Source organism: Anomalospiza imberbis, chromosome 19 (genome assembly GCF_031753505.1).
Source record: "Anomalospiza imberbis isolate Cuckoo-Finch-1a 21T00152 chromosome 19, ASM3175350v1, whole genome shotgun sequence".
Taxonomy (NCBI): domain Eukaryota; kingdom Metazoa; phylum Chordata; class Aves; order Passeriformes; family Viduidae; genus Anomalospiza; species Anomalospiza imberbis.
Window position 1 is genome coordinate 7,336,972 of NC_089699.1, and position 22,011 is coordinate 7,358,982.

The 22,011-nt window shown below is 49.9% G+C and overlaps 1 protein-coding gene across 2 annotated transcripts in view; it reads right to left on the bottom strand.

The window, feature by feature from the left end:
* Positions 1–22,011, bottom strand: part of MGAT5B (alpha-1,6-mannosylglycoprotein 6-beta-N-acetylglucosaminyltransferase B) — a 68,035-nt gene that overhangs the window by 4,179 nt on the left and 41,845 nt on the right. The window contains exons 9-14 of one of the 2 annotated variants that reach the window (XM_068209441.1): positions 13,608–13,739; positions 12,158–12,291; positions 10,559–10,689; positions 8,139–8,294; positions 7,005–7,151; positions 4,780–4,896 (exon numbers count right to left, since the gene is read on the bottom strand). In XM_068209441.1, the coding sequence (XP_068065542.1) occupies positions 4,780–4,896; positions 7,005–7,151; positions 8,139–8,294; positions 10,559–10,689; positions 12,158–12,291; positions 13,608–13,739 (817 nt within the window). Of the gene's footprint in view, positions 1–4,779; positions 4,897–7,004; positions 7,152–8,138; positions 8,295–10,552; positions 10,690–12,157; positions 12,292–13,607; positions 13,740–22,011 lie in introns of both variants that reach the window. The other variant, XM_068209440.1, reaches the window with a different exon arrangement.

Here is a 22,011-nt window from a genome sequence, read left to right on the forward strand (position 1 = left end):
CTCCTTCATTCAAAAGGAAAAGAAAGCGGGGCAGAAAAAAAATCTGAACGTCATCAGACAAATAAGTAGAAAAAGAATGCAATTCTGTGCTGGCACGTAACAGCAGGCTGGAACATTTTAACCAGCTATTTTCACTGTGATGTTTAATGTGCTGCTCTTTCAGGCATAGTCTGAAATGTATAATTTTCCATTATGGCCCTGTATGTTTGACTTTAATATAATGAAGCCTCCTCCCTTCACTACACCAGAATATTGGGTCTATTAAATTGCTTGTGTGAGGACTGGTTTTGACAATGGGAGAAGCTGAAGGCCCAGAAAATGGTGGTGCTTGCAAACCTCTCCTTCTCCAGCCTCTAACCCCAGGATAACAGATGGAATCCATCACTGGGACAAGCCTGCAGCATCCCCTTTCCCAAGGGGACACCGCTTGTCCCTCTGCTCCCTGTCCCTGTGCTGAGATTTGATCTCTGGGGTAGAGGGGTTTGGTGCTTCCCTGGTTTTAATCTTCCTTATAAATAGTTCAGGGATGCAAACCATCAGGGAAACCCAGAACTGCTCCCAGTGAGATGAACGGCAGAGACACAGCCTGCCAAAAACCTTGCCCAGCAGCTGGAGGGTGACCTGGAACGGGTGTCACCTCCAAAAGGATGAGAGAGGGCAGCACAAGGGCTGTTCTTGGGGCGAAAAACACAGATTGCAAACCCAAGCCACGTCCCAGGCATGATTCAGCTCTGCCTCCAGAAGGAAGAAGTTTCTTTCAGGCAGAACTAGGTTGGGAGGGACGCCGGCTGCATCCCAACTGCTCTGTTTGCACACAGGCAGCAGCCAGCCCTGCGCCTGGGGAGCTCTGCCAGCCCAGCAGGAGCTCTGGGATGGCACAGCCCGCCCCGAGCTGCAGCCCTGGGGGTCAGCAGGAGAAACTGGGGTGCTGCAGGGACACTGAAATACCGCTGGGAATCAGCAAATCCCCCTGGGACCAAAGCTTGTTGTCAGCTCGACCACACCAGAATTACTGCCAGGTTCATCAGCCAGTTCCCAAATTCCCAGACAGGCTCCCAGCATCCTGGTGCCCAGCACAGCTTCCACCTGATGGCAGAGCCAGTTTTCCCACAAGATGCCATATCCCCAAAAACGTCTTACTGAGTTCTGGCCTAGAAGATGCAAAGCATCTGCGGGATATGTGATTTTTCAGTCATACGACAACAAAAAAAAAATCCCTAAATAAAATCAATTTCAGGTCAGTTTTCAATTTTCAATGTTTTCACCCATGAGGGAGGGGGAAAATGTTGTGTTTCAGGTTCAATCTGTCTGAGTTAGTGAAGCAAAGAGAAATGCATAATTTCAGATCCAAAATTCCTTTCAATAAATTGGCAGGGTATTTCCAAACAAAGGCAGGCAGATGGGAAACAAAACCATAGTATTTCATTCCAGTAATTTTGAAATGAAATGTTTTGACAGAAAAAAAATAAATTGATGGTGGTTATTCTGAAACACAGACAAATTTATTAGATATTCCAATAACAGAACACCCCATTTTGCCTTTGGGGAAAAAAAAAAAAAAAAAAAAGGAGTCAATAAAATAATTTCTCCAAACTCCAGTAACTGGCTGGGAACAGGAACACTAAATTGCCCAGCTACCATCTTTCTGCTGATCCTCCTGCTAATGCCCTTGTTTTCAACTCCTGCTGTAACAAACAGTATTTTAAAGACAAGATACTCATGGACTCCTGGAGCCAAAGACCATAATAAGGCTTTTAAACCTGTAAGGCGGGTCAATTTTTAGGCTTAATTGCCTTGACAGCATCCCTAATAAAGCAGACCTTTCTATTTGAAAGATAAAAAGGTGGGGGGAGAAAAAAGAGGCTGCTGTAAGTTATTCACACTCACTCCCTGCTCTGCTCTGGGAGGATTTCTACACTTTCTTTAAAACCCCAGAAAGGTGAGCTGTGGATTAACTCCTTGGTGGGAAGGAATCCCTCCTCTCCAGAGTGACTTCGTGTGGCAATGTAGATGAGGCCTCAGTGACTGGAGTTGTTCATCTGAGGCAGAGTTAGGACTTCCAGCAGCTGAGGGTAATTCCAGAGGCTGGGATGCTTTATGGGAGGGCACTGCAGAGTGGAGGTCCTGATCCCACAGTGGTGAGAGGAATGACAGATTTGTCTGTACAAACAAGCTGTGGGTCTGCTGGTGGATAAAACCAGCGTGGAGAGAAGGGGAAGGATTCCACTGATTGATGAATGGAAAAAAAGATATTTGCCTTTACAAACAAACTGTAGGTTTGCTGATAAATGAAACTGGATATTGAAAGATGAAAAAAACAATGGGGAAAACCCCTAAATTCTATAGGAATTAAAAATGAAAAATACATTAGAGGGAAATCTTTGGTATCAGGCATATCAGGAAGCCTGAACCTCTCGAGTACCTCAGGCAATGGGGAAAGAGAGAAGGGAAATGCAGGTGGGAAATTGGGATAAAAAAGAGGCTGCATCTTCCAAACTGGAGAGACCCCAGGGGAATGCCCCATGGCCTCTCCCTTTATTCGAATAAAGTAAAAGGACTCCTCTGTCTCCTTTTTGCACATAAACCTCTGATGTGTGGATTAATTTTCCTGACAGTGGGAATGAGGAGAAGACCTGAGACAGGAGCTTGGTTTGGAGCACACCAGGGATGGGCACAGCAGCTGCACACTCCAGTGTGCCCAGTTCTGGACACCAGTTCCTCCTGCCCAGTGCCCATCGTGCCACCAAACCCCTCCCTGAAATCCTTTCTAGTTCTTTAATTTTTAACCAGACCATTAGGCACCTAAATGACCTGGTGCACATCCAGTGAACACTGCAGCAACAGAACACAGCTGCTCAGGAACCAGCACAGCCCTTTCCTCCAGCCTCAATCTCACCAGTCTTGAATTATTTTAACAGCACAGCAGCACCAGGATTCACTATTTTCTTTCTTCTCTTTGGAAAAACAGAAAATTTCCTTCTCTCTCCCAAAATAGCTCCCAGTCTCCTACCCACAGCAATTCCTTCACTTCAGGGCTGTCTCCAGCCCAGATGGTGGAGGGTCAAGCTCTGACAGCTGGCCTGGCAGCACAGCAGCAGGGATGTCATTATTTTTAATTTAATTCTAATCGAGATACAGGAATGAATGTGTAGAACAACAACTGTTTTCCTAAGTCGGGTTTGATGAGTCTTTACAAACTCACAGAGAAAATGAGTGAAGAGCTGCAGTGACCACCCTGGAGGAGGCGAGACACAGGGTGATGGCATGGCCTCGTTACCTGAATCAGGTCCCCAGGTTGCCACAGGCACCCACCTCTGCAGCTTCTAATGCAGGGAAAAGCAAGGATGACCCTTCTCTGACCAGCATCGCCCCTGTACACCCAAATCCCACCCAGCCCCAGCAGAGCCCGGGTTCCACAGCACACCCTGTCCTCCAGAGAGGACAGCTCGTCCCAGGTGAAGCCAATGGCCAGCAAAATGGCAATCAGCACGTTCCTCCCCTCCAGGAAAACTTGACTTTAATAATCTGGACAACTTGAAAGGCTCCTGCCGCTGGGTGGGAGACAAATATTCATGAGGGAGTGTTTCCAGAGCGGGCACAGCAGGAGTGCTGCCCTTCCTGGGGTTCTCCCCTTCCTTACATCTCTAACAGAGGCAACTCCTGAAGTCATTCCCATCGATTTGCTCCATCCAAAGGAAATGATCAGTGAAGTGGGAGAAAGGCAGGTGCAGAGGGCTGCAGCTCTCTGGGTTTATCTTTGTTATCAACCAGCTCCCAGAACTGCTCTCCACCTCCAGCAACCTCAGCCTCCTGCTGCCAAACTTTATCTCAGCCTTCCCTTGCTCCAGGCCTACCCACAGGATTCCCAGGGGATCCTTCAAAGGCACAACTCTGCCCTGGGGAAACACCTACAATGCCAAAGGAAGGTGGGAGAACGTGTGGCCCTGGGGCTGCAGAAAGGAACCAAAAAAATTCTCTTCTTTTCCAAAGGAGAAAGGAAAAGAAAAGGAGAGCCAGGCTCCAACATCTGCTGCTGCTTGTTGTCTTAGGTTGGAAATAGGGGTGTGTATTCTATTCCCATCTGTCAGAGGTGGGGCAGTTATCCTCTGTTCACTGGGCAGTTTGCTTTATCTCTCCCACACCCAACCCTCCCTCCAGGAGATCTCTGCTGTCCATGGCCAGTGAGTGTCCCTGCATGGCTGAGAAAATTCCATCATCCATGGGGAGAGGCTCTGCCCAGGGGAGGAGCCAAGCATTCCTACCTGGATCCAATCTGACTCCTGCAGCACCACAGCAGCCTTTGCCCACTGCATTCCCAGAGGAGCAGCTTTCTTCCCCACTGCATTCCCAGAGGAAGCCCAGGCCCATCCACACCAGCCCTGGAGCTTCAGAGGAAAACTCCAGCCTTGTGCAGGATCCCTGCTCCAGCAGAAGCACAGCTGGCACTGCAGGAGGGCTGAGCCACCATGGGATGGGACTGCTGCCACCACCCTGACCCACAGGCTGCCAGGGCCTGCTCTGACTCTGGCAGTGTCGTTTTGTATTACTGTATTGTTTATTTTTTTCTTTTTCCTAATAAAGAACTGTTATTCCTGCTCCCATGTCTTTGACTGAGAGCCCCTTAATTTCAAAATTATAGCAATTTGGAGGGAGGGGGTTTATATTTTCCATTTCAAGGGAGGCTCCTGCCTTCCTTAGCAGACACCTGTCTGTTCAAACCAAGACACTTGTCCAAACCCAGCAGCGGGGAGGTCACCCCAAAACTGCTCCGAGCGGTACCTGTGTCCTCATGATGGTTTTGATGGCAGCTTCAAACTCCTCAGAGTTGTTGTAGTCAACAGTCCACACGTGGGGCTTCCCAATGAAGTCCTCAGCATATGGGTGTTGGGAGGACACCTGAAACACAGCGGTGCCAGCTGGGTTTTGCAATCCCTGCTGGAATGGCCGCTGCTTCCTGCTCACAGCTGGATGGCAGAGAGGAGCAGCAGCCTCACAGACACAGGGGGGTTTGACCCACTGCAACAGGGAGTGCTGGAAAATGGTTGCCTCTGGATCCATCTGCTCCCCAGCCTCAGGATGATGTGCTATAATTCCCACTGGGTTGGGATGCCCCATTCCCAACAACACTGAATTCCTTTGGCAGCTTGCAATATCTCCATCTCTGAACCACAGGAACAATTTAACTTTGGCCTGAGCCAGTCTGTGGATCTGGATGGTAAAAACACACCAAAGCAGGAAAGGTGTGTGAAGGCACCACATCTCCCAGGTTCGCCAGCTCTAGAAACAAGGCAGGGAGAAAATCCATTGCCACTGGAGGCTGGGAAAGCCTGGCTCTGGGAGAGAGCGGTGCTGGAAGCTGCATCACCCTGATGCCACGGGCAGCCCACACACTGGTACTCCACAGGTACTGACATCCTTGCTTTTCCCTGGGCTGCCCACCCAGGTGATTTTTGAGGATTTACCTCTTTTGTTTCAGCCCTGAAGTGCCTTTTCAGCCCTGATCTCCTCTGGGAGGAGAAGAGAGAGGTTGCTGAGCAGAGGATGTGTTTGGGGGCACCACAAAACATCAGAGCAGGGCCTGAACCCCTACCAGCTGGAGAAGAGCTGTGTGGTTTATCCCCCTCACTGCTGTGCTTCCTCATTTCTCTCCCGGAGGATTGGGATTGATCACTTCTTTCCCCTCAGGCACAGAAACACCCAGAGGCATTTCACAGCCCTCACCCTGGCTCCAGGCTGAGGTACAGCTCCAGCCCCACCCAAATGGGTGCTAACACCTAATTCAGGGGTGCATGGGGCAATCAGGGGAGGCAGGACAGCCCCGTCCAGCTGCACAGCCCCCAGCTCGCTCCCTGCTCAGCAAGGGAGCCTTGCACTGAATTATCCACTTTATTAATAATAAAAGAGGCAATTTTCCCAAGCCTTTAACTTTTAAAGAGCTCCTGCTCTACTTAGATTGAATTCCCAGTGCTGGGCAAGCCTGGGAGGGATTTCATAGCCCTGCCACACTGTGCAGGTCCTGGTGTCCCTCTGGGGGGACAAAGGGATGAGCAGGGGGCATTGCCCTGGGCTGGGAGCAGGGTGTGGGGATGTGGGGGTCTGTTGGTGGGGAAGGAGCTGGGAGTCTGCAGAAGGTTCCTGCACAACCTTCTCCTTGGAAACCCCAAACCTACAGCACAGCCCCTTCTATCCAAGGCAAATCCCAAACAGGAATCCCATCTGCAGACATCCACAGAGGAAATCTTGCAGAAAAAAAAGTAACCTCAGCTTGGCAGCTGCTCTTCTCCAGGCTGGCCCAAGGCCTGGGGCCAAAGGGGTGGCTCCATGCAGCCCCCACACCAATCTCGTGTTGCAGATACATATTATAATATTGGCTTTTTGCAAATACTAAAATGGATTCTATATGTGTAGTGTTAAAGTAGCTTTGCTATAAAGATACAGTTTTTATTTCTGTTATTAACTAAAACTTAGAAATGGCTGATATAGATAAGCTTGTATTAAAATGCCTGCTTGGATGGGATAATATCCAAGTAATATATGTTGAGGACCCTGCTACTGCTATGCCAACTACCAACACTTACCATTGGTAGAAAGTATGGACCAAAGCCCAAAAACTGAAGGTGGTGATAAAAAATAACTAAAACCCCAAGCAAGGAATACACATGCTCTAGAAAGGCAGACCCAAGGAGGAGCTAAACAGTTCTTGGAATATGTAACTAGTTTGGGGGAAAGTTCACTATTTTTATATATCAATTTTCTTGTATATTTACTATTATATTTATATTGTTTTATCTTTACTATCATATTTCTATTGTTTATGAATATGTAACAGGCTGATGCAGCAGAAATGGTCTATAAAGGGTGTTTCCGAAATAACCGGTGCGCTCTTGGTGGAGTGCCAAGAGGCACCCACTATATATCTTTGCTTTATTGTCTTTGTCTCCTATTGTACTTTATTAAACCTTCTAAATGTTTGCAGGAGAGTGAACGCTGTTTTTCACACTTGCCTCTCTGGACGTGGGCTTCCCGCGGAAGAACTCGTGGTTGAGGGAGCTGTGGGGAGGGTTGAAGCGCGCCTGCAGGAAAACGCAGCCGTTGGCGATGGCCTCCAGCGGGGCTGGGCCCTCGTAGGGGAACCCAAAGCCAATGAAGAGCTGCAAGGCACAAACACAGTGCTGTTGAGTGATCTTCCCCACGGGGAAACCTCCCAGATAAACCCAGCAGCATCTCCTCGCTGCTGCTCTGCTCCTGCGCACCAAGCCTCTAATGGGGTTCAACAAATTATGCTGAAAATTCCCCCTTTCCACGGAATTCACAGAATGACCAGGTTGGAAGAGACCTTCAAGATCATCGAGTCCAACCCATGCCCTAACACCTCGACTAAACCACGGCACCGAGTGCCACATCCAGTCTGTTTTAAACACACCCAGGGATGGTGACTCCACCACCTCCCCAGGCAGCCATCCCAGAACTTTTCTGTAAAAAAACTTCTTCCTAATATCCAGCCTGTATTTCCCTTGGTGCAGCTTGAGGCTGTGTCCTCTGGTTCTGTCAGTTCCTGGAGAAAGAGCCCAACCCCACCTGAGCACAGCCACCTTTCAGGAGCTGTAGAGAGTGATAAGGTCACCCCTGAGTCTCCTTTTCTCCGGGCTACACAACCCCAGTCCATCAACCACAGCCCACTTTGCACAGCCATGCAGTGTCCAGGAGCTGCAAGACCCCCCTTGGTGCTTACAACCATCACTTTGGCCCTGCATGGAGCAACATTGCTTTGCCAAAGCTGTTTGGGTTGGTAAATCAGGAATATTTCCCCCAGGCACCAGCTGAAGGCGACAGGGATGCGCTCACGCCCACACACTCCAAGAATCTCGTTTATTTTTATCACAGCTATAAAGTGAAAAAAAAAAATCCACACCCACTCAGCAATAAATGAATTAATGAGGAAACTTTGCACTCTGCCTGTGGACAGTCTGCAAGGAGAAACTCCTCAGACACATCTTGATCCAAAATGTGCTCTGCTCGGTTCCTGCCTAATCATCCTGGGCTGAGAGGCTCATGGTTAATTACCCCAGCTGGGAGTGCCTGCAGGCCTGGGAGGAGCACAGAAAATGGGGGACAGGTCCTGGGATGCCCTGACCTACCTTTGCCTTCCTCAGCAGCTGCTGGAACTCGTGCTGGGGCAGCAGCCCGTGGTTCTTGACGAACGCCGGCACCTCGGGTGGCCTCTGTGTCTCATAATAAACCGTGCCATGGATCTCCATGTACTTGTTGAGGATGGCCAGGAACTTCTCCTTGCCCTGGGGAGGAAGGCAGACATGTGAACTACACCAAAGGATGGGTCTGACCTCCTCCCCATGGTTATGGGGGGGGGTTAACTCTCAAACTGCTGTCCCAGAGCACCCTCCATGCTTCAGGCAGACCCACAGCAGTGCAAAATCCCCACCTGTCCCTCCTCATTCCTTGGAAACACATCCTGGACTGCCCCAGGCTCCTGGAGAGCCTGGATGGCTTCAGGATCCATCACTCTGATCATCAGGTTCCTGCCTCCTCGTCCCCTCCAAGGCCAGCTTCCACTCTGGAGCTGCTGAATTAAAGGCTTCAGAGGGTTCAGAAAGAAGTCTGCAAAGACCAGAGCTTGCTAATAGCCTCTTATTCCAAGTAACAAGTTCCAAGGATTTTCTCATTCAGATTTAATCCTGTTTCACTACCTGGAGAATGAAGGGGGTCATCAATTTTCTTCTCTTGGAGGCTTCCCTCCAAGCAGCCTTTCTTTTTAACAATTTCTCTACTGCAGATTTTTTTTTTTTTTTGCTTGAAAAAAGCACAAAGGGCCCATCCTTTGGATGCTGGGTTTTCCAGTGCTGCAACAGCCCCAAAAGAGTAAAGACCAGAGGGAATAAGAAGTTATAAATGGGGAATTTGAGAAAACTCTGTATGTTGCCTTAAAGCCTCCTCAAATGCTGTATTTCTGCCCTCACCCATGGATCCCTGGAATCCTCCAAGGCTCTAAGGCTTTCCTAGCTTATTAAAACTTCAGCTCCTATTGTGAGCCAGAGGCAAGAAGTTCAGAGGGGTAGGAAATGAGAAATAAAGGGAAGGGAGGTTTAATGAAATGTTTCTAAATGTCAAAAACATCCTGCTCTGGAGAGGGTGTTTGGTCCAAGGCTGGTAAATGAGCACCTGGCTCCTGAAGATGGAGGTGGTCTTTGCCTTTCTACACCTCAAAATCACTCAAAATAAGGAAAAACTCCTCTATTCCCTTTTTTATTCCATAGTGTACAAGATGGGATGCAAAGGCCAGGCAGCCTGGCCTCAAGGAACCAGCAAGGCCCAGCCCCAGCCTCTTCACCCAGCAATAAATGACCCCAAATATGCAGTGTGGGGAAAACTGATGTTGTTTGTGAGTTCTGACTCAAAACAGCAAATGCCTGTAGCACCCTGGGTGGAGGGAAATGTCCTTTCTGGGGTTTGAACTCTCTTTATTGCCTTCCCAAATTACCTCAGCTAAGCTCCAAGGAAACTTCTGGATAAGAAGGGGCAGGGGAATGGCAGAAAAATAAGACAAGATGTTGCAGTTCTCCTAAAATGAGATTTAGTGGGTTTCAGTAGGGCTTTTAGGGAGCCCCCGAGCTGGGCAGAGGCTGGGGGGATTTGCTCTTAGACCTGGGCAGTGATGGAAAACCCACAAACACAGGTAAAGAGGAGATGTCGTGGCTGGATCCTGGCTCACCACAAGCCTCCCTGCTAATTAGCAGCTGCTAATCAGGAAAGCTGGGAAGGGGAGGAGGTACAGCCCCCACTGCATCATCCCACATCAATCCCAGCAGCTCCAGAGGACCCAGCACACGTCAAGGCAAAGTCGACTCTGACAAAAACCTTTTCTCTCCGGAGGAGAGGCACAGAGTCAAAGCCCAGCAGCAGCTGGTGTGGTACAGTACCTGCAACTGGAGCAGCCCCAGGCGGTGCACGGAGGGAAAAATAGAAATAAATCAACAGACAAAGAGAATTAGCTCCTTTTTACAGCCCTGGAAGGAAAAGCAGCTTGCTAGCTCTGGATAAGATGGGGGGAGCATGCACAGCCCCTCTGGAGAAGCAGAGGGGTGTTTTGGGGGGCTGGAGGGGCTGTCCCCATGCAGTGACCCACCCCTCTCCCCCAGGTGTTCCAGACTCGGGGAGCACGACCCCTTTTCACAGAGTGCTTGAAAGCAGACACAAATTATCCCCATCATAATGCAGCAATCACTGCAATTAATTAGTGGCAATGATTATGATTAATTACATAAAATCATCAATACAAAATCCTCAGCCTCAGAGCCTGCTGAGAGGAAGCACCACCCAGAGCAAGGAGCAGGGAATGGTGCCCCATCAGCCTCTCCATTTGTTGGAGGTTCTGGATGTGTCACATCACTCCCCCAGGACACAAGGATGGTTCTCCACAAACACACCCAGATCTGCACCTCCACAGCTCAGGGTGAGATCCAGAGGCTGGGGCTGCCTCCCAGCTCTGCCTGTGCCTACCCCTGCCTGCCTGGCTTGTCCCCACCAGCCCAAGGACACCCACCTTCCAGATGCTGGCCTCCTTGCCATACACCACGGCCATGCTGCTGACTTTGTTGGCCTTGATGAGCTGCCTCTCAGTCTGGTTGAGCTCCTCTGACACGAAGCCCATGAAGGAGTTGTCAGGGGTGTGAGCTGTGGGCACCAAGGGGAGGAGACAGGTGGCTGGAGAGATGTTTTTTGGGCTGTCCCCATGGGTGGGGATACAGCCTGAGATGAGCCCAGCTCCAGAGTCTTGCTGGAGCATGGAGGAAAATGGAGCTTGAATCCCTATCCAAGCAGCTAATGGAATCCAGGCTTCAGAGCCCACCCGAGCAGCTCTTCACACCGTGAGGCCTTTCAAGGCTGCCAGAGGGGCTTTACCCAGCCAGGAAAATGGAATGCTTGAGTCACCCAGCAGCCAGTGGGACACTGGGCTCCTTCCAGACATGCACATCTGTCTGTGCCACAGGCAAATCCCAACCACTGAGCTACTCTCACCTTCAGAATCCCAGCTGAAAGCAAAGCTGGCTCTGCAACCAACACCACCCCAGCTGGAAGCTGCTGGCTGTGCCCTGACTGTGCTGGACCAGTGGAAGGAGCCTGGTCTCTCTCCCTAGATCATTCTGTAGCCCAAGAGGTGGCCCAGCAGGAGCAGAGCTGGGGAGGACATCACTGCCTGAGCATCACCTCGTGGAGGATCTCAGAGCCCCAGAACCACCTGGCAGGCCCCCACTGATGCCTTAAGTTTTTAGCTTTTACATTTTTCAGATCCTGTACTGCAGTAGTGTATAACTCTGAGCTCCATACAGAGTGTTAGTAAGCTCTCTTCAGTTTGGTCAGACAAAACAATCCTTCCAGGCCTGAGAACCAGGGTCACCATCACAGCCTCAGGCCCCGAAAAGTATAGACGTTGCAGTAAGGTAGAAAAATTAAAAGAAAAAGGCCTTATAAAATCAGGCCTGCTCTGTTGTATCAGTGGCTGGCCTTGTCAAGCTGGCACTTTACAAGTTCCCATGTGAAAGCAATCCTGGCATGAGCAGTTAGCTGGCATAACAATCTATTCCTGGGTGAAAAACAACTAGCACCTGTATAAACTGTTTTTACACCGTTACAAAAATGAAAACTATCTCTCACAAACAACTTTTCAGCACATACACTCCCGGGGTTTGAGTGACCAATCAATACAGGGAAACAACTTGTTACTGACCAATAAAGTAATTGGCAAGAAAGCTCCTGACCAACTGGAGTCCCACACGAGGTCTGTAAAACTGGATAAAAAGGAGTTATGTGAATAAAGAATGGGCTTTTCCACCATGAAGAAAATGGAATCCCGTGTGACTTATTCCGATATATAAACAAAGGTGAATTGGGGAGAAGCAAACTGGGGAATGTGACTTCATTACCTGAAGCTGTAATTGGACCATTAACCCCTGATAAGCAAAAAGACCAAACTTACATCTGTCTGAAAAACTCGTGACCATCGTCCATCCTGGGTGTGGCCTCTGCGAGGCTCCTGCACTGCCCAAGGTGTAACTATTGAAGGCCTTTAATAAATACCCACTTTGTTCTCTAACTCAGTCTAGCCCTGTTGTAGGCAGGCACTCCAGGCATCCCCACTTACGGAACATGGTCATGAACTGGCTGGGCTGCAGGTTCCAGTAGCCCCAGTTGGTGCGGTAGCCGCGCAGCGTGGCGTACTCCTCGTGGTTGTAGGCTGGCTCTGTCCCAAACGTGTCGATGACCCGGACTCGGCACCTGCAGGGCACACACCCCCTGAGGACATCTGCTGTCCCCAGGAACCTTGTCCCTTATCTGCACCCCGAGCAGAGTGAGAGGAATGAGGGGCTTGTCCTCACAAACCAGCTGTGGGTCTGCTGGTAGATAAAACCAGCACAGAGAGGTAAAAGAAACAGTGGGAAGGATTCCACTGAGTGATGAGTGGAAAAAAGATACTTGGCTTTACAAACAAACTGTAGGTTCGCTGATAAATGGAATTGGATATTGAAAGATGAAAGAAACAATGGGGGGAAACCCTAAATTCTATAGGAATTAAATTTTAAAGGGGAGGGTTATACATTAGAGGGAAATCTTTGGTATCAGGCATTTCAGGAAGTCTGTACCTCTCAAGTACCTCAGGCAATGGGGAAAGAGAGAAGGGAAACACAGCCAGGAAATTGGGATAAAAGAGGAGGCTGCATCCTCCACAAATTGGAGAGACCCCAGGGGAATGCCCCGTGGCCTCTCCCTTTATTGGAATAAAGCAAAAGGACTCCTCTGATGTTTGTGGATTAATTTTCCTGACAAGAGGGTGCAGCAGCATCCCAAGGAGCCCTTCCCAGCACTGCTCCCTCCTCACAGGACAATTTCCCCTTGCAGGACCCTTAGCTTCCAGACAGCTGCAAGAATGATGAACCTCCCAAAAGTTTATTAATGCCTTTCCCAATATCCTGGGAATGCTGAGGCAGGCACTACCAGCACAAGGCTGAGGACAGAAGAGGATCAACAAGCAAGGGAAAAGCAAAACAAGCTGAATGCAAAAGCAAATGCATTTATAATAAAAGCAATAACGCTGCTTGTCATTTTTCTCTCTAATAAAATTGTGTAGGATAGTGGAAGAGATGGGAAAAAATGTAATAAATAGCAGGTCTATCAGCACTAAATTAAACCACAGATTTTCCAGGCTGGTGATGTACCAGGGGATGATGACATTTGTCTTGATGCTCAAGGAGCCAGGGACAGGGCTCCTTACACATTCCCAAGGCTCACCCTCCCCTCCATGCTGTGCCCACCCCTGGCTGCAGGAATGGAATGGAAGCACGCATCAGCACACTGCAGGCACATGCAGGGTTTGGTCTTTCCCCAACTCTCTCTCTTTTATTGAGCTTTTATCCGAAATACCTGAGGCTCAGAATGCCTCGTGCCAGTGGCAGCAGGGGACACAGCAAGGCACCAGGCAGGCAAAAATGAAAGGTAAAATCAAAGGGTCTGGGTCCTTGGATTGGTCATTAGCATTACTCTTTGCTTGCTAATTAATGAAATGGAGACCAAGAGCAGGCAGTGGCTTTGCTTACCTGTATTTCTTAAAGGAGAGCCCCATGTGCTGCTTCATCTGCTGGAGGCCGTGGTAGTCGGTGTAAATCAGGTCAAAAGGCAGAGGACTGGTCAAGGGGCAGTTCCCCCGTCCTGGAGGCACCCCTAAGTGACTGGGGAAAAGCAGGAGGGATCAGCCCCAAAGCCCTGAAGCACAAGCACTCCTTTGCCTGCTGGGCATTGAGCAGGAGCCATCAAACAGCTCCTCTTTGATGGAGGGCGAGGCAGACGGTTCTTCTCACCCCGGTTTTTATTTCCCAGGCCGAAGATCTGGAGGGTCCTGGTCCCTCCCCATCTTTGCACCTGCTCCAGCTGAGTTCCTGCTCCTCCCACATGGACTGTGAGGCACAACATTCCCAGCCAGGGCTCACCAGCATCCCAGTCCCCACACACCCTCCCTTGGACCTCTCTTGTTGAAGACACCAGATTTCGTTTACTTTCATTGCAGTCACACCAGTGACAGACTTGTAAAGCCACATCTATCCTCTCCTCTTTGCCTGCAGGGTTCCCAGCTGAGCCTAAAGCTCCCTGTTCCCAGCTCCACATCCCTCCCAGCACACCCTGGAATGTCTCTGTTATTCCAGTCCTTACCCACCACATCCCAGAGCACTATCAGCTTCTCCTTGACTCTGCTGGCAATGCCTGTCCTTGGATGTTGGACACATTTAATTCATATTTCTCACTTTTGGTCCCATTTATGAAATAATTCCATAAAATAGGGGGCAGCTGGGCCCTAGTCTCACTCAGGGGTTTTCCAGCCAGTTCCTTACAAACAGCCACACTCAGCCCCTCTTCCCTCTTCCAGTGGATAAAATGCATTATGAAAATCCAGACAAACTTGACTGACTGTAATCTTTTTATCAAGACCATCAGTTATCTCGCTGCCAGGGTGACATGTGATTAATCCAGCAAGATACAGGGCTGGTAAACCTGTGGCGTGTCTCCTTCCATTTCCTATTACCTCTGTGAACTGATGAATCTCTCCAAAGCTGCTCCACCAAGTGTACCACTGATGTCAGCCTGACAGCCCATCTGCTTGTCTGGACCATGTTTCCTCCTTCTCAGAAAAAAACCTCCTGTGACACCTTCCAGCTTCAGCAGGTTTCTAAAAATCCATGTTGCTTGTACTTGTGATTTCCCGGTGCCAATTGCTCAGAGGCTGATTCACTCCGCAGTTTCAATGCTCTTGTATTTTGTTTTTCCTCCTAAAGATGATAATTCCTCATCCTCATAGCTCTACTCACACCCAAAAAGCAGCAGTATCCTCATGGAAAACCAAACCGCTGAGCTGATTTGGTCCACCCAGGCTGTCTCACTCCCACCACGCAGTTGTTCCGTTCCGTTCTCAGTCTTTCCAACAAGGCTGAGGAATTCCTGTTTTATTTCACAAGTCTGAGCTCAGACACTGTGAAATCTCACCCTTAGCTCCTGCCTGCCAGGACGTCTGTCTTTGTTTTCTTCTGGGCTCTTCACTTACTCCAAACCCCTATTTGGAGATGGGAATTTATCCCAGCTATGCCTGTAGGTATTTTCTCTTCTTTAAGGTATAAAAGTTCTGGTCTGGCTTTACACTCCCAGGCTTTGAGTCTTTCCTTCTCTGTGACCTCTCTTACTGGTTCTCTCAATTTCTCAGCATTTTCCCTTCTGAACCTGAGAATTCCTTTTCCAGCCCCACCTGGGGCTAATCTGTTCCTCAGCTGAAGCTCAAATGGACCCATGGTCCCAGGGTCCATCCTCTGAGGAGCACTTCCATAAGGTCCTCAGCCCTTGCTGAGCCCTTCAGCATTTCACCTGTCAATCCCATGGCTGCTTCCAGAGGGAATCGATGGCTTTCCCATCCAGGGAAGGCCAAGGGACACAATTGTCACAAGGATTTGCTCTCCATTCTCTCACTAACATCAGAAGGGGCTACACAGAAGTTTGTTGGCCATAAGAAATATGATAAGGGGCTCTTGGTTGGCTCCTGGTCACACCTCCCTATTCTTCTGAACCTGACCTGGTGGAACATGCCCCTGCTTATTGCAGGGGTTTGGACCAGAAGAGCTTTAAAAGGTCCCTCTGAACTCAGACTTTTCTATGATTCTGATATGGCTCCAAGCCCTTGAGCACTGAGCACCAAGATCCTTCTTCCAGCCCCATCCCAACCTGACAGCGGTGCAGGGTCACCCCAAACTCCTGACCATGACAGGGACACCAGAAAATGTGTAAATGTGGAACAACCTTGCTGGCCAAAGCCAGGAAAAACAAAGAATTTCAATTTAAGTCAAAGAGCTGCTTTTGCAGCTGCTTCATTGCTCTTGTCACAAAGAATCTCAGCACCAGCTCAGGGCAGCCTGGCCGGGGATGCCACAGGGGGAACAGGTTGCAGTTTTGTCACTTTTATGCACAATTTTACACAACAGGAATGATTGGGAAGATGGCAGGAATAGAAAGGCTCTCACCTCCCACAGCCACTTCGGCACAATAAATAGGGCACCGAGGAGACTCAACCTCCCAGGAAGGCTGAAGGGGAATTTTTAAACCAGGATTTTGTAGAGATGGAATTTTAAACAACACATTTGCTCACACAGTGCTGCTTTTTCCCCAGCCATCAGACAAACAGTGACTTACACCAACCTGCACTGTGGTGGAACCAATCCATAAAACCTGTATTTAACTAAAAATCCCCAAACCATTACACTGTGCTTGCAGCACACACGATCCTCTAGCTGGTACGTGTCACACAGGCCACTGCACTACAAAATAATCTGTAATTTAAGGAAGCCCTAACCAAGCTTGACGAGGGGCTGCAGGAGGCAGCAATTAGTGTAACTCATACTGAAGCCTCAAAAAAAGTTCCCACCAGTTGGGAAGAGCAAGTCCGATTCTCCCAGCTCCCATCAGCACCACAATCTGCCACACATCCCCTCTCCAGGTGCTCAGGACTTGCCACATCCATTTATACTCCCTGTGCCATGGCTGTGTGGCTGGAATAGCTCAGAGAGCAGGAGCAGTGGCTTTGAGCAGAACATCTCTTCATTTATCCCCCTTATCCTCCCTAAACACTTTATAACCACTGATTTTAATATTCCACTCATGCAAATCCAGCCTGCACCTCTGAGGTGGGGGTGGGGGGAGAAGTTTTTTTTTTTTTTTTATTCCTCCTTATTTAAACATTCTTTATTCAGGCTTTCATCATTTGCCAGTTAAGTCAACTAATTTTCTACTAAACCCAATTTCACTCATGGTTGGAGTGCAATTTCCCTGATTTTTCCTTGTGCCATGTACTATTAATGGCGCTTGAAATTACGCAAATAAAATTGATGAGCGCAAACGCCGCCTTCGCCGCCAGCACAGCCCAGGGATCTGCTGGGGAAACCTCCCCTCCCAGACCAGCCATGGGTGGTGACCAGCTCAGCACCCCTGGCTGGTGGTCCAGGGGTTTGTCCCATCCCAAATCCCAGATCAGAGCATCGGCTGAGCCCTGGCTCCTCTCTGGGAGGGAGCAGCCGGAGCGGCTCCGATCCAAGTGGATGCCGAGCTCGCCTCTCCGCCAGCTGCCTCCACCAGCTGTGCCTACTCCCGAATAAATCTCCAGCAGCTTCTTGTCCTGCTATTTTCCTCTCAGAGGTACTTTAATCAGCCAGGGGACCATTCCCTCCCTGGGCATGGTGCAGGCGCTCTGGAGTCAGATGACTGCGGGGTTATCTTTACATCCCATTGACCTATTTTCAAATTAACCCAACGTTTCTTTCTGCGTTATCACTCCTGGTGCTGAGAAGTCCAGCACTAAATGGATCTCGTGGGCATCTCCTGGCAGCCTAGGCCAATATTTTGTATTATATTTAATTGCATCTTCTCTGCCCACATCTGCTGCCATCAGCAAGGCTGAGAACAGAGCAGGGATCCTGTCCTTGCTGCTCCCTCAGCTGCAAGAGCCCAGCAGGCACAGGGATGTTATCCAGGGATGGAAGGTGCCAGAGCCAGGCCTGAGCAGCTCCCAGGGGTCTCAACCCCATCACAACCAACAAGTGCAAATCTAAGTCCACAAAATGAACATCCTACCACCTACCTTCTGCCTCCAGCTCTTCCCCTGCTGGAATAAACACTCACTGGAAATGAGGATTTCCAAGCAATTTCAGCACCTGCAATGGTTTCACTTTTGCAAGGTGCACCTGGACTGTTTCTCTGGTCCATCATCAATCCTGTATGACACAGCCCTACCCATCCAGGGAGGAAGTCCAGTAGTCCTTTTATTTATTTCCAAGACCTGGAGATACACAGGACGGTGCCAGAACAAACACTTCTTTCTGGTTGGAGATTAAGCAAATATGAAGGAACTTCCCAGGAAAGGAGAAATCAATACTTGGATTCCTGCAGGGAACAGCAGAAACAGAGCACTCGTGCTGGTAGTGCCTGGGCAGACCCTGGGACAGATGGGCTGTTCTCCTGCTGTCCCAGCTGCTCCAGAAGCTTCAAAAAAGGGAAGAAATTCTCCCCTGTGAGGGTGGTGAGGCCCTGGCAGAGGCTGCCCAGAGAAGCTGTGGCTGCCCCATCCGTGGGAGTGCCCAAAGCCAGGTTGGACTCGAGTACCAGGAGCACCTGATGCTCCACTAAAGGCTGAAGGTTCCTCCCCAGCGGTGCAGAGCTGATCAATCCACAGCCTTCCCATGCAGCTCCATGAGGATCACATGGAACCAGCCACTTCTGGCTGTTTCCACAAGCAGCTCCTTTCTCTCCCACACAACAGCAGGGCTGGTTTTGCCAGCTGGCGAGGGGAGTGAAGCCAGAGCCTGGGCATGGTGCAGGTTTTAATGTGAGCAGATGCAAGACTGAAAGATGGCTTTAATCTGCCAGGAGACAATCAGCAATGTGCTTCCTGGACATCGTGTTTCCATCTGAACAGCCCTTTTTGCAGCCTGAGCACACCTCAGTGAGCACGGAAAGAGGAAAATCGCAGCTCTCACTGTGTGCCAGGCACTGAGAGGAGATGGGGGCAGCGGGAGCAGAGCCAAGTCCCACCACAGCTCCAAGGCTCCATCCACCCCACCCCAGCACAGGGAGGGTGGCTCAGCACCCAAACCACATGCTGGCCACAGCAGGAGAGAGCTGCCAGCACAGGATACAGGCACGTGCTTCAAATCCAGCGCTTTGCCAGGACTAGAATTAAGAGTCCAGATCTTGACACAGGAGCAATTAAGCTCCGGGAACACTTTGTAAAGCCCTGACCCCAAGAGGCATCAAATCCCATTTCCTTCGACTTTCTGTCCTGCTTTATGAGCAGTTAATTTCAAGGGGACCATTGAGAAAATCACCTTTCAGTGCTTTTCTGAAGTCCCCAGCAGCTCACAGCTCTGCAGCCCCTTCTCCCCCAGCCTCTCCCTTAGCCCCAGCAAAGCAGCTGGACATGCCAAGATGACCACTCTCATGGCTCAAGGATGAGGGTAGGAGCTGGAGCATCCAGGAGTGGCCCTTGTGCTGCTTCTCCCAGGGAAAAAGGCTGAGAGGATCCTTCCTGCCTGACCCCAGGGCACGGGTGCTCCAGAGGAAAAGCCTCAGTTTATTAAAGCTTTTTTTTTGTGGGCACAGCCATTGCTCCAAAGTGCTGCTTGTAATTTTCCAGCATCTACTCATGAGCTGCCTCATTAACAACCCAGCTCAGAGCTTTCAGGCACTTCCCACTCCTCCCCTAGCAAGCAACACCACCAACACTGGCCTGGATTCTCACCTCCCTGAAAGCACTTTTGGGCTACCAACACAGCACCAGGGGTCTTCAGCAAGAATCAAGTGTTGCTGTTCAGATTTGGGGTGCTTCTTCCCTCCCTGCTTCAAGACAAGGCTCAAAATGCTGCTGGCTTCCCACCCAGCACAAATCTCAGAGAGAAAACAGCTCCTGGCTCCCTGCTCCAGCTCGGCAGTTCGTTTTCCTGCTGGGAAGATGCACACAGAATCACGGAATGGTTTGGGTTGGAAGGGAACAGATAACCCCGTGATTCACCCCTTGCCTCTCCAGAGGCACCAGAAGCAGCTCACAAATTCACTGGGAGTTCAAAGGAGAATAAACACCTGCACTTAGCGCAACTACAGGAGAAAAAATAGCCCCTGGTAGGACTGAGCAGTGGAATTCACAGATGTTGAAAGTCTGTAGTGGGTAAAAGATAACCCAAATAAACTGGCCCTGAAAAACCAGTCTGTGGTCTCAGACTTCACAGGGACATTTGGACAGTGCCAAGCTGAGCTGGGCATGAAGCCTGCAGATTCCCTGAGCTCCTTAGCTTTGTTCCAGATTAGCATCAGTCCCTAAACCAGAGGAAGAAGCATTTGACACCCTCCTCCTCACTGCTGGGCAGGGAGAGGTGCCCAGCACACCCATGGGTGTCACATGGCCAACATGTTTTCACCCCCAGCCCTCCATCACCAGCTTTTTTGACCAGGGCCTTACTTCTCCTCCTTCATTTTCTTGATCCTCAGCATTCCTGACCCACTCCACACCACCTCCAGGCACTGCTGCATTGCAATCAATACAGATGCTAATCATGAACAGCTCTCAGATAACCACTGGCTGAAGTGTATGCAGGCAAATCTTCCAGTGATCCCTTGCCAATGATCAATACACGCAGAAAAATCAGCTCAGAAATTTGAAGAGACAAAAAAAAAAACCCAAAAAAAACCAAAAAACCAAAAAAACCCACAAAAAAAGAAACAAACCAGGAGAGAGGTTAATCTGTGCTGAATAATTTATGGGCTCCAGTGAAGGCTTTGCTGGGCTGGAGCAGCTACAGTTCCCAGCCATGAAAAGAGCAGGGGTTGCCAAAGAAAAATACACAAGGATGGATTCAACGTTTCACACTGCTGGAGCAAATATCCCCAAACCCACCCCAACACTGCTGCAAGGTGAGCAAGAGACAGCCAGGATGGAAGAAGACAAATTCAGGCTCAGTCAACAGAGGTGCAAAGCTTTGCTGTTTCAGGAGGGTGCAGGGGGCAGGAGGGATAAGGAATCAGAGTGCCTGGGTTGCCACTTCCCCAGGGACAGGGATTTAGCTTTGTTGCATCCCTCCAGCCCAACTCCAGCCCTTTGTGCATCCCTGGCTCTCTGCAACCCCTGACAAAGCTGTGGCTACAGGTAAAACACCTCCAGGCTTTAAGGAAGAGCCCAAGATTAACTCTTAGCACACCTCAGGACTAATTACTCATGTTCTGCTAAGCCTCCCACTCGCTGCTGGTCAGGCAAAAGCTTTTCCCAGCACTCCTTAGAGGCAGCAGCCCAGCAGCAGGGATGTCACTGAGAGATCTGCAGGATCCAGCACCAGGATTGCTGGCACCACTCGTTCCTCCCCTGGCACAAAACCTCTGCCCCCTTCGTGACACCCACATTAACCCATCTCTTGATGGGCTGCACGAAGGTGCCAGTGCTGACCCTCCAAGCGCTGGGCTGGGTCTCCAAAGGGACAGAGGGGACGTGGTCACATCCCCAGCTCCTGCCTCCACTCACCCCAGCCCATCAACATGAAAGTGAGCACTCCATGTGGGTGTCCAGCATTTAAAACATCACCAAAGCCAGGCACAGGACACGTGCTCGGGGAGGTGGGGACAGTTTCTGGGACATAGAGAAGAGCAAGATGTGCAGCCCCAGCTCGGCTCGCTCACTTCCCATCTCAGCTACCGAGACGGAGCTGCCGTTCCCAGGCGTCCCAAGGGACACATCCAAATATCCAAATCCACGTCAGAGGAGGAGCTCTCATCGCTGAGAAGTGACGTGGAAGCTCCCAGGCTTCTGGCAAAGGCAAAATAACTACAGGCAGCAGGGCAGCTCTGGCCAGAGTCACTCACAGAGGGAAACTGGTGCTGCAAAGGCACAACGTGAGAGCCGGCAGCTCCTTCCCCTCCCTGAACAACCACCACGAGGTTTGTCATTACAAAACACAAACAAGAACCACACAACAACAACCACACAACCCTCCCAGCCATTAACTCCTTTCATCCTTGACTGCACGGGTATTATTTAGCATGTCACTCCCACCTCTTTGAGGAGATGCTGCCTCTTGCATTAGGACCAGGATTTTTTTTTTAGTTAATTAGCCAGGATTTAATTCCATCCATTAATTCTGAATGCTGCAATGGCTGGGTTGGGGGTTTTTCTTGTTTTTCTCCAGGACTGTTGGGTTTTTTTCACTCCCTTTTCAGTATGGCTCATTTTGTGGCCAATGCTGGCTTAGCATCTCCCAAAGCCTGCCCGGTCCCCGAGGCAGCTTCAGGCTCTTCTTGATTTATAACCCAACTAATTTGTAAACCTTATGAGGTGACAGAAGGCAGCAGTGTCAGCCCAGTAATAACAGAACAGCATCAGCAGAGGGGAACAAGGCCTGCTGTTAGCTTCTCCCTCTTTTTCCATCTCTTATTGGG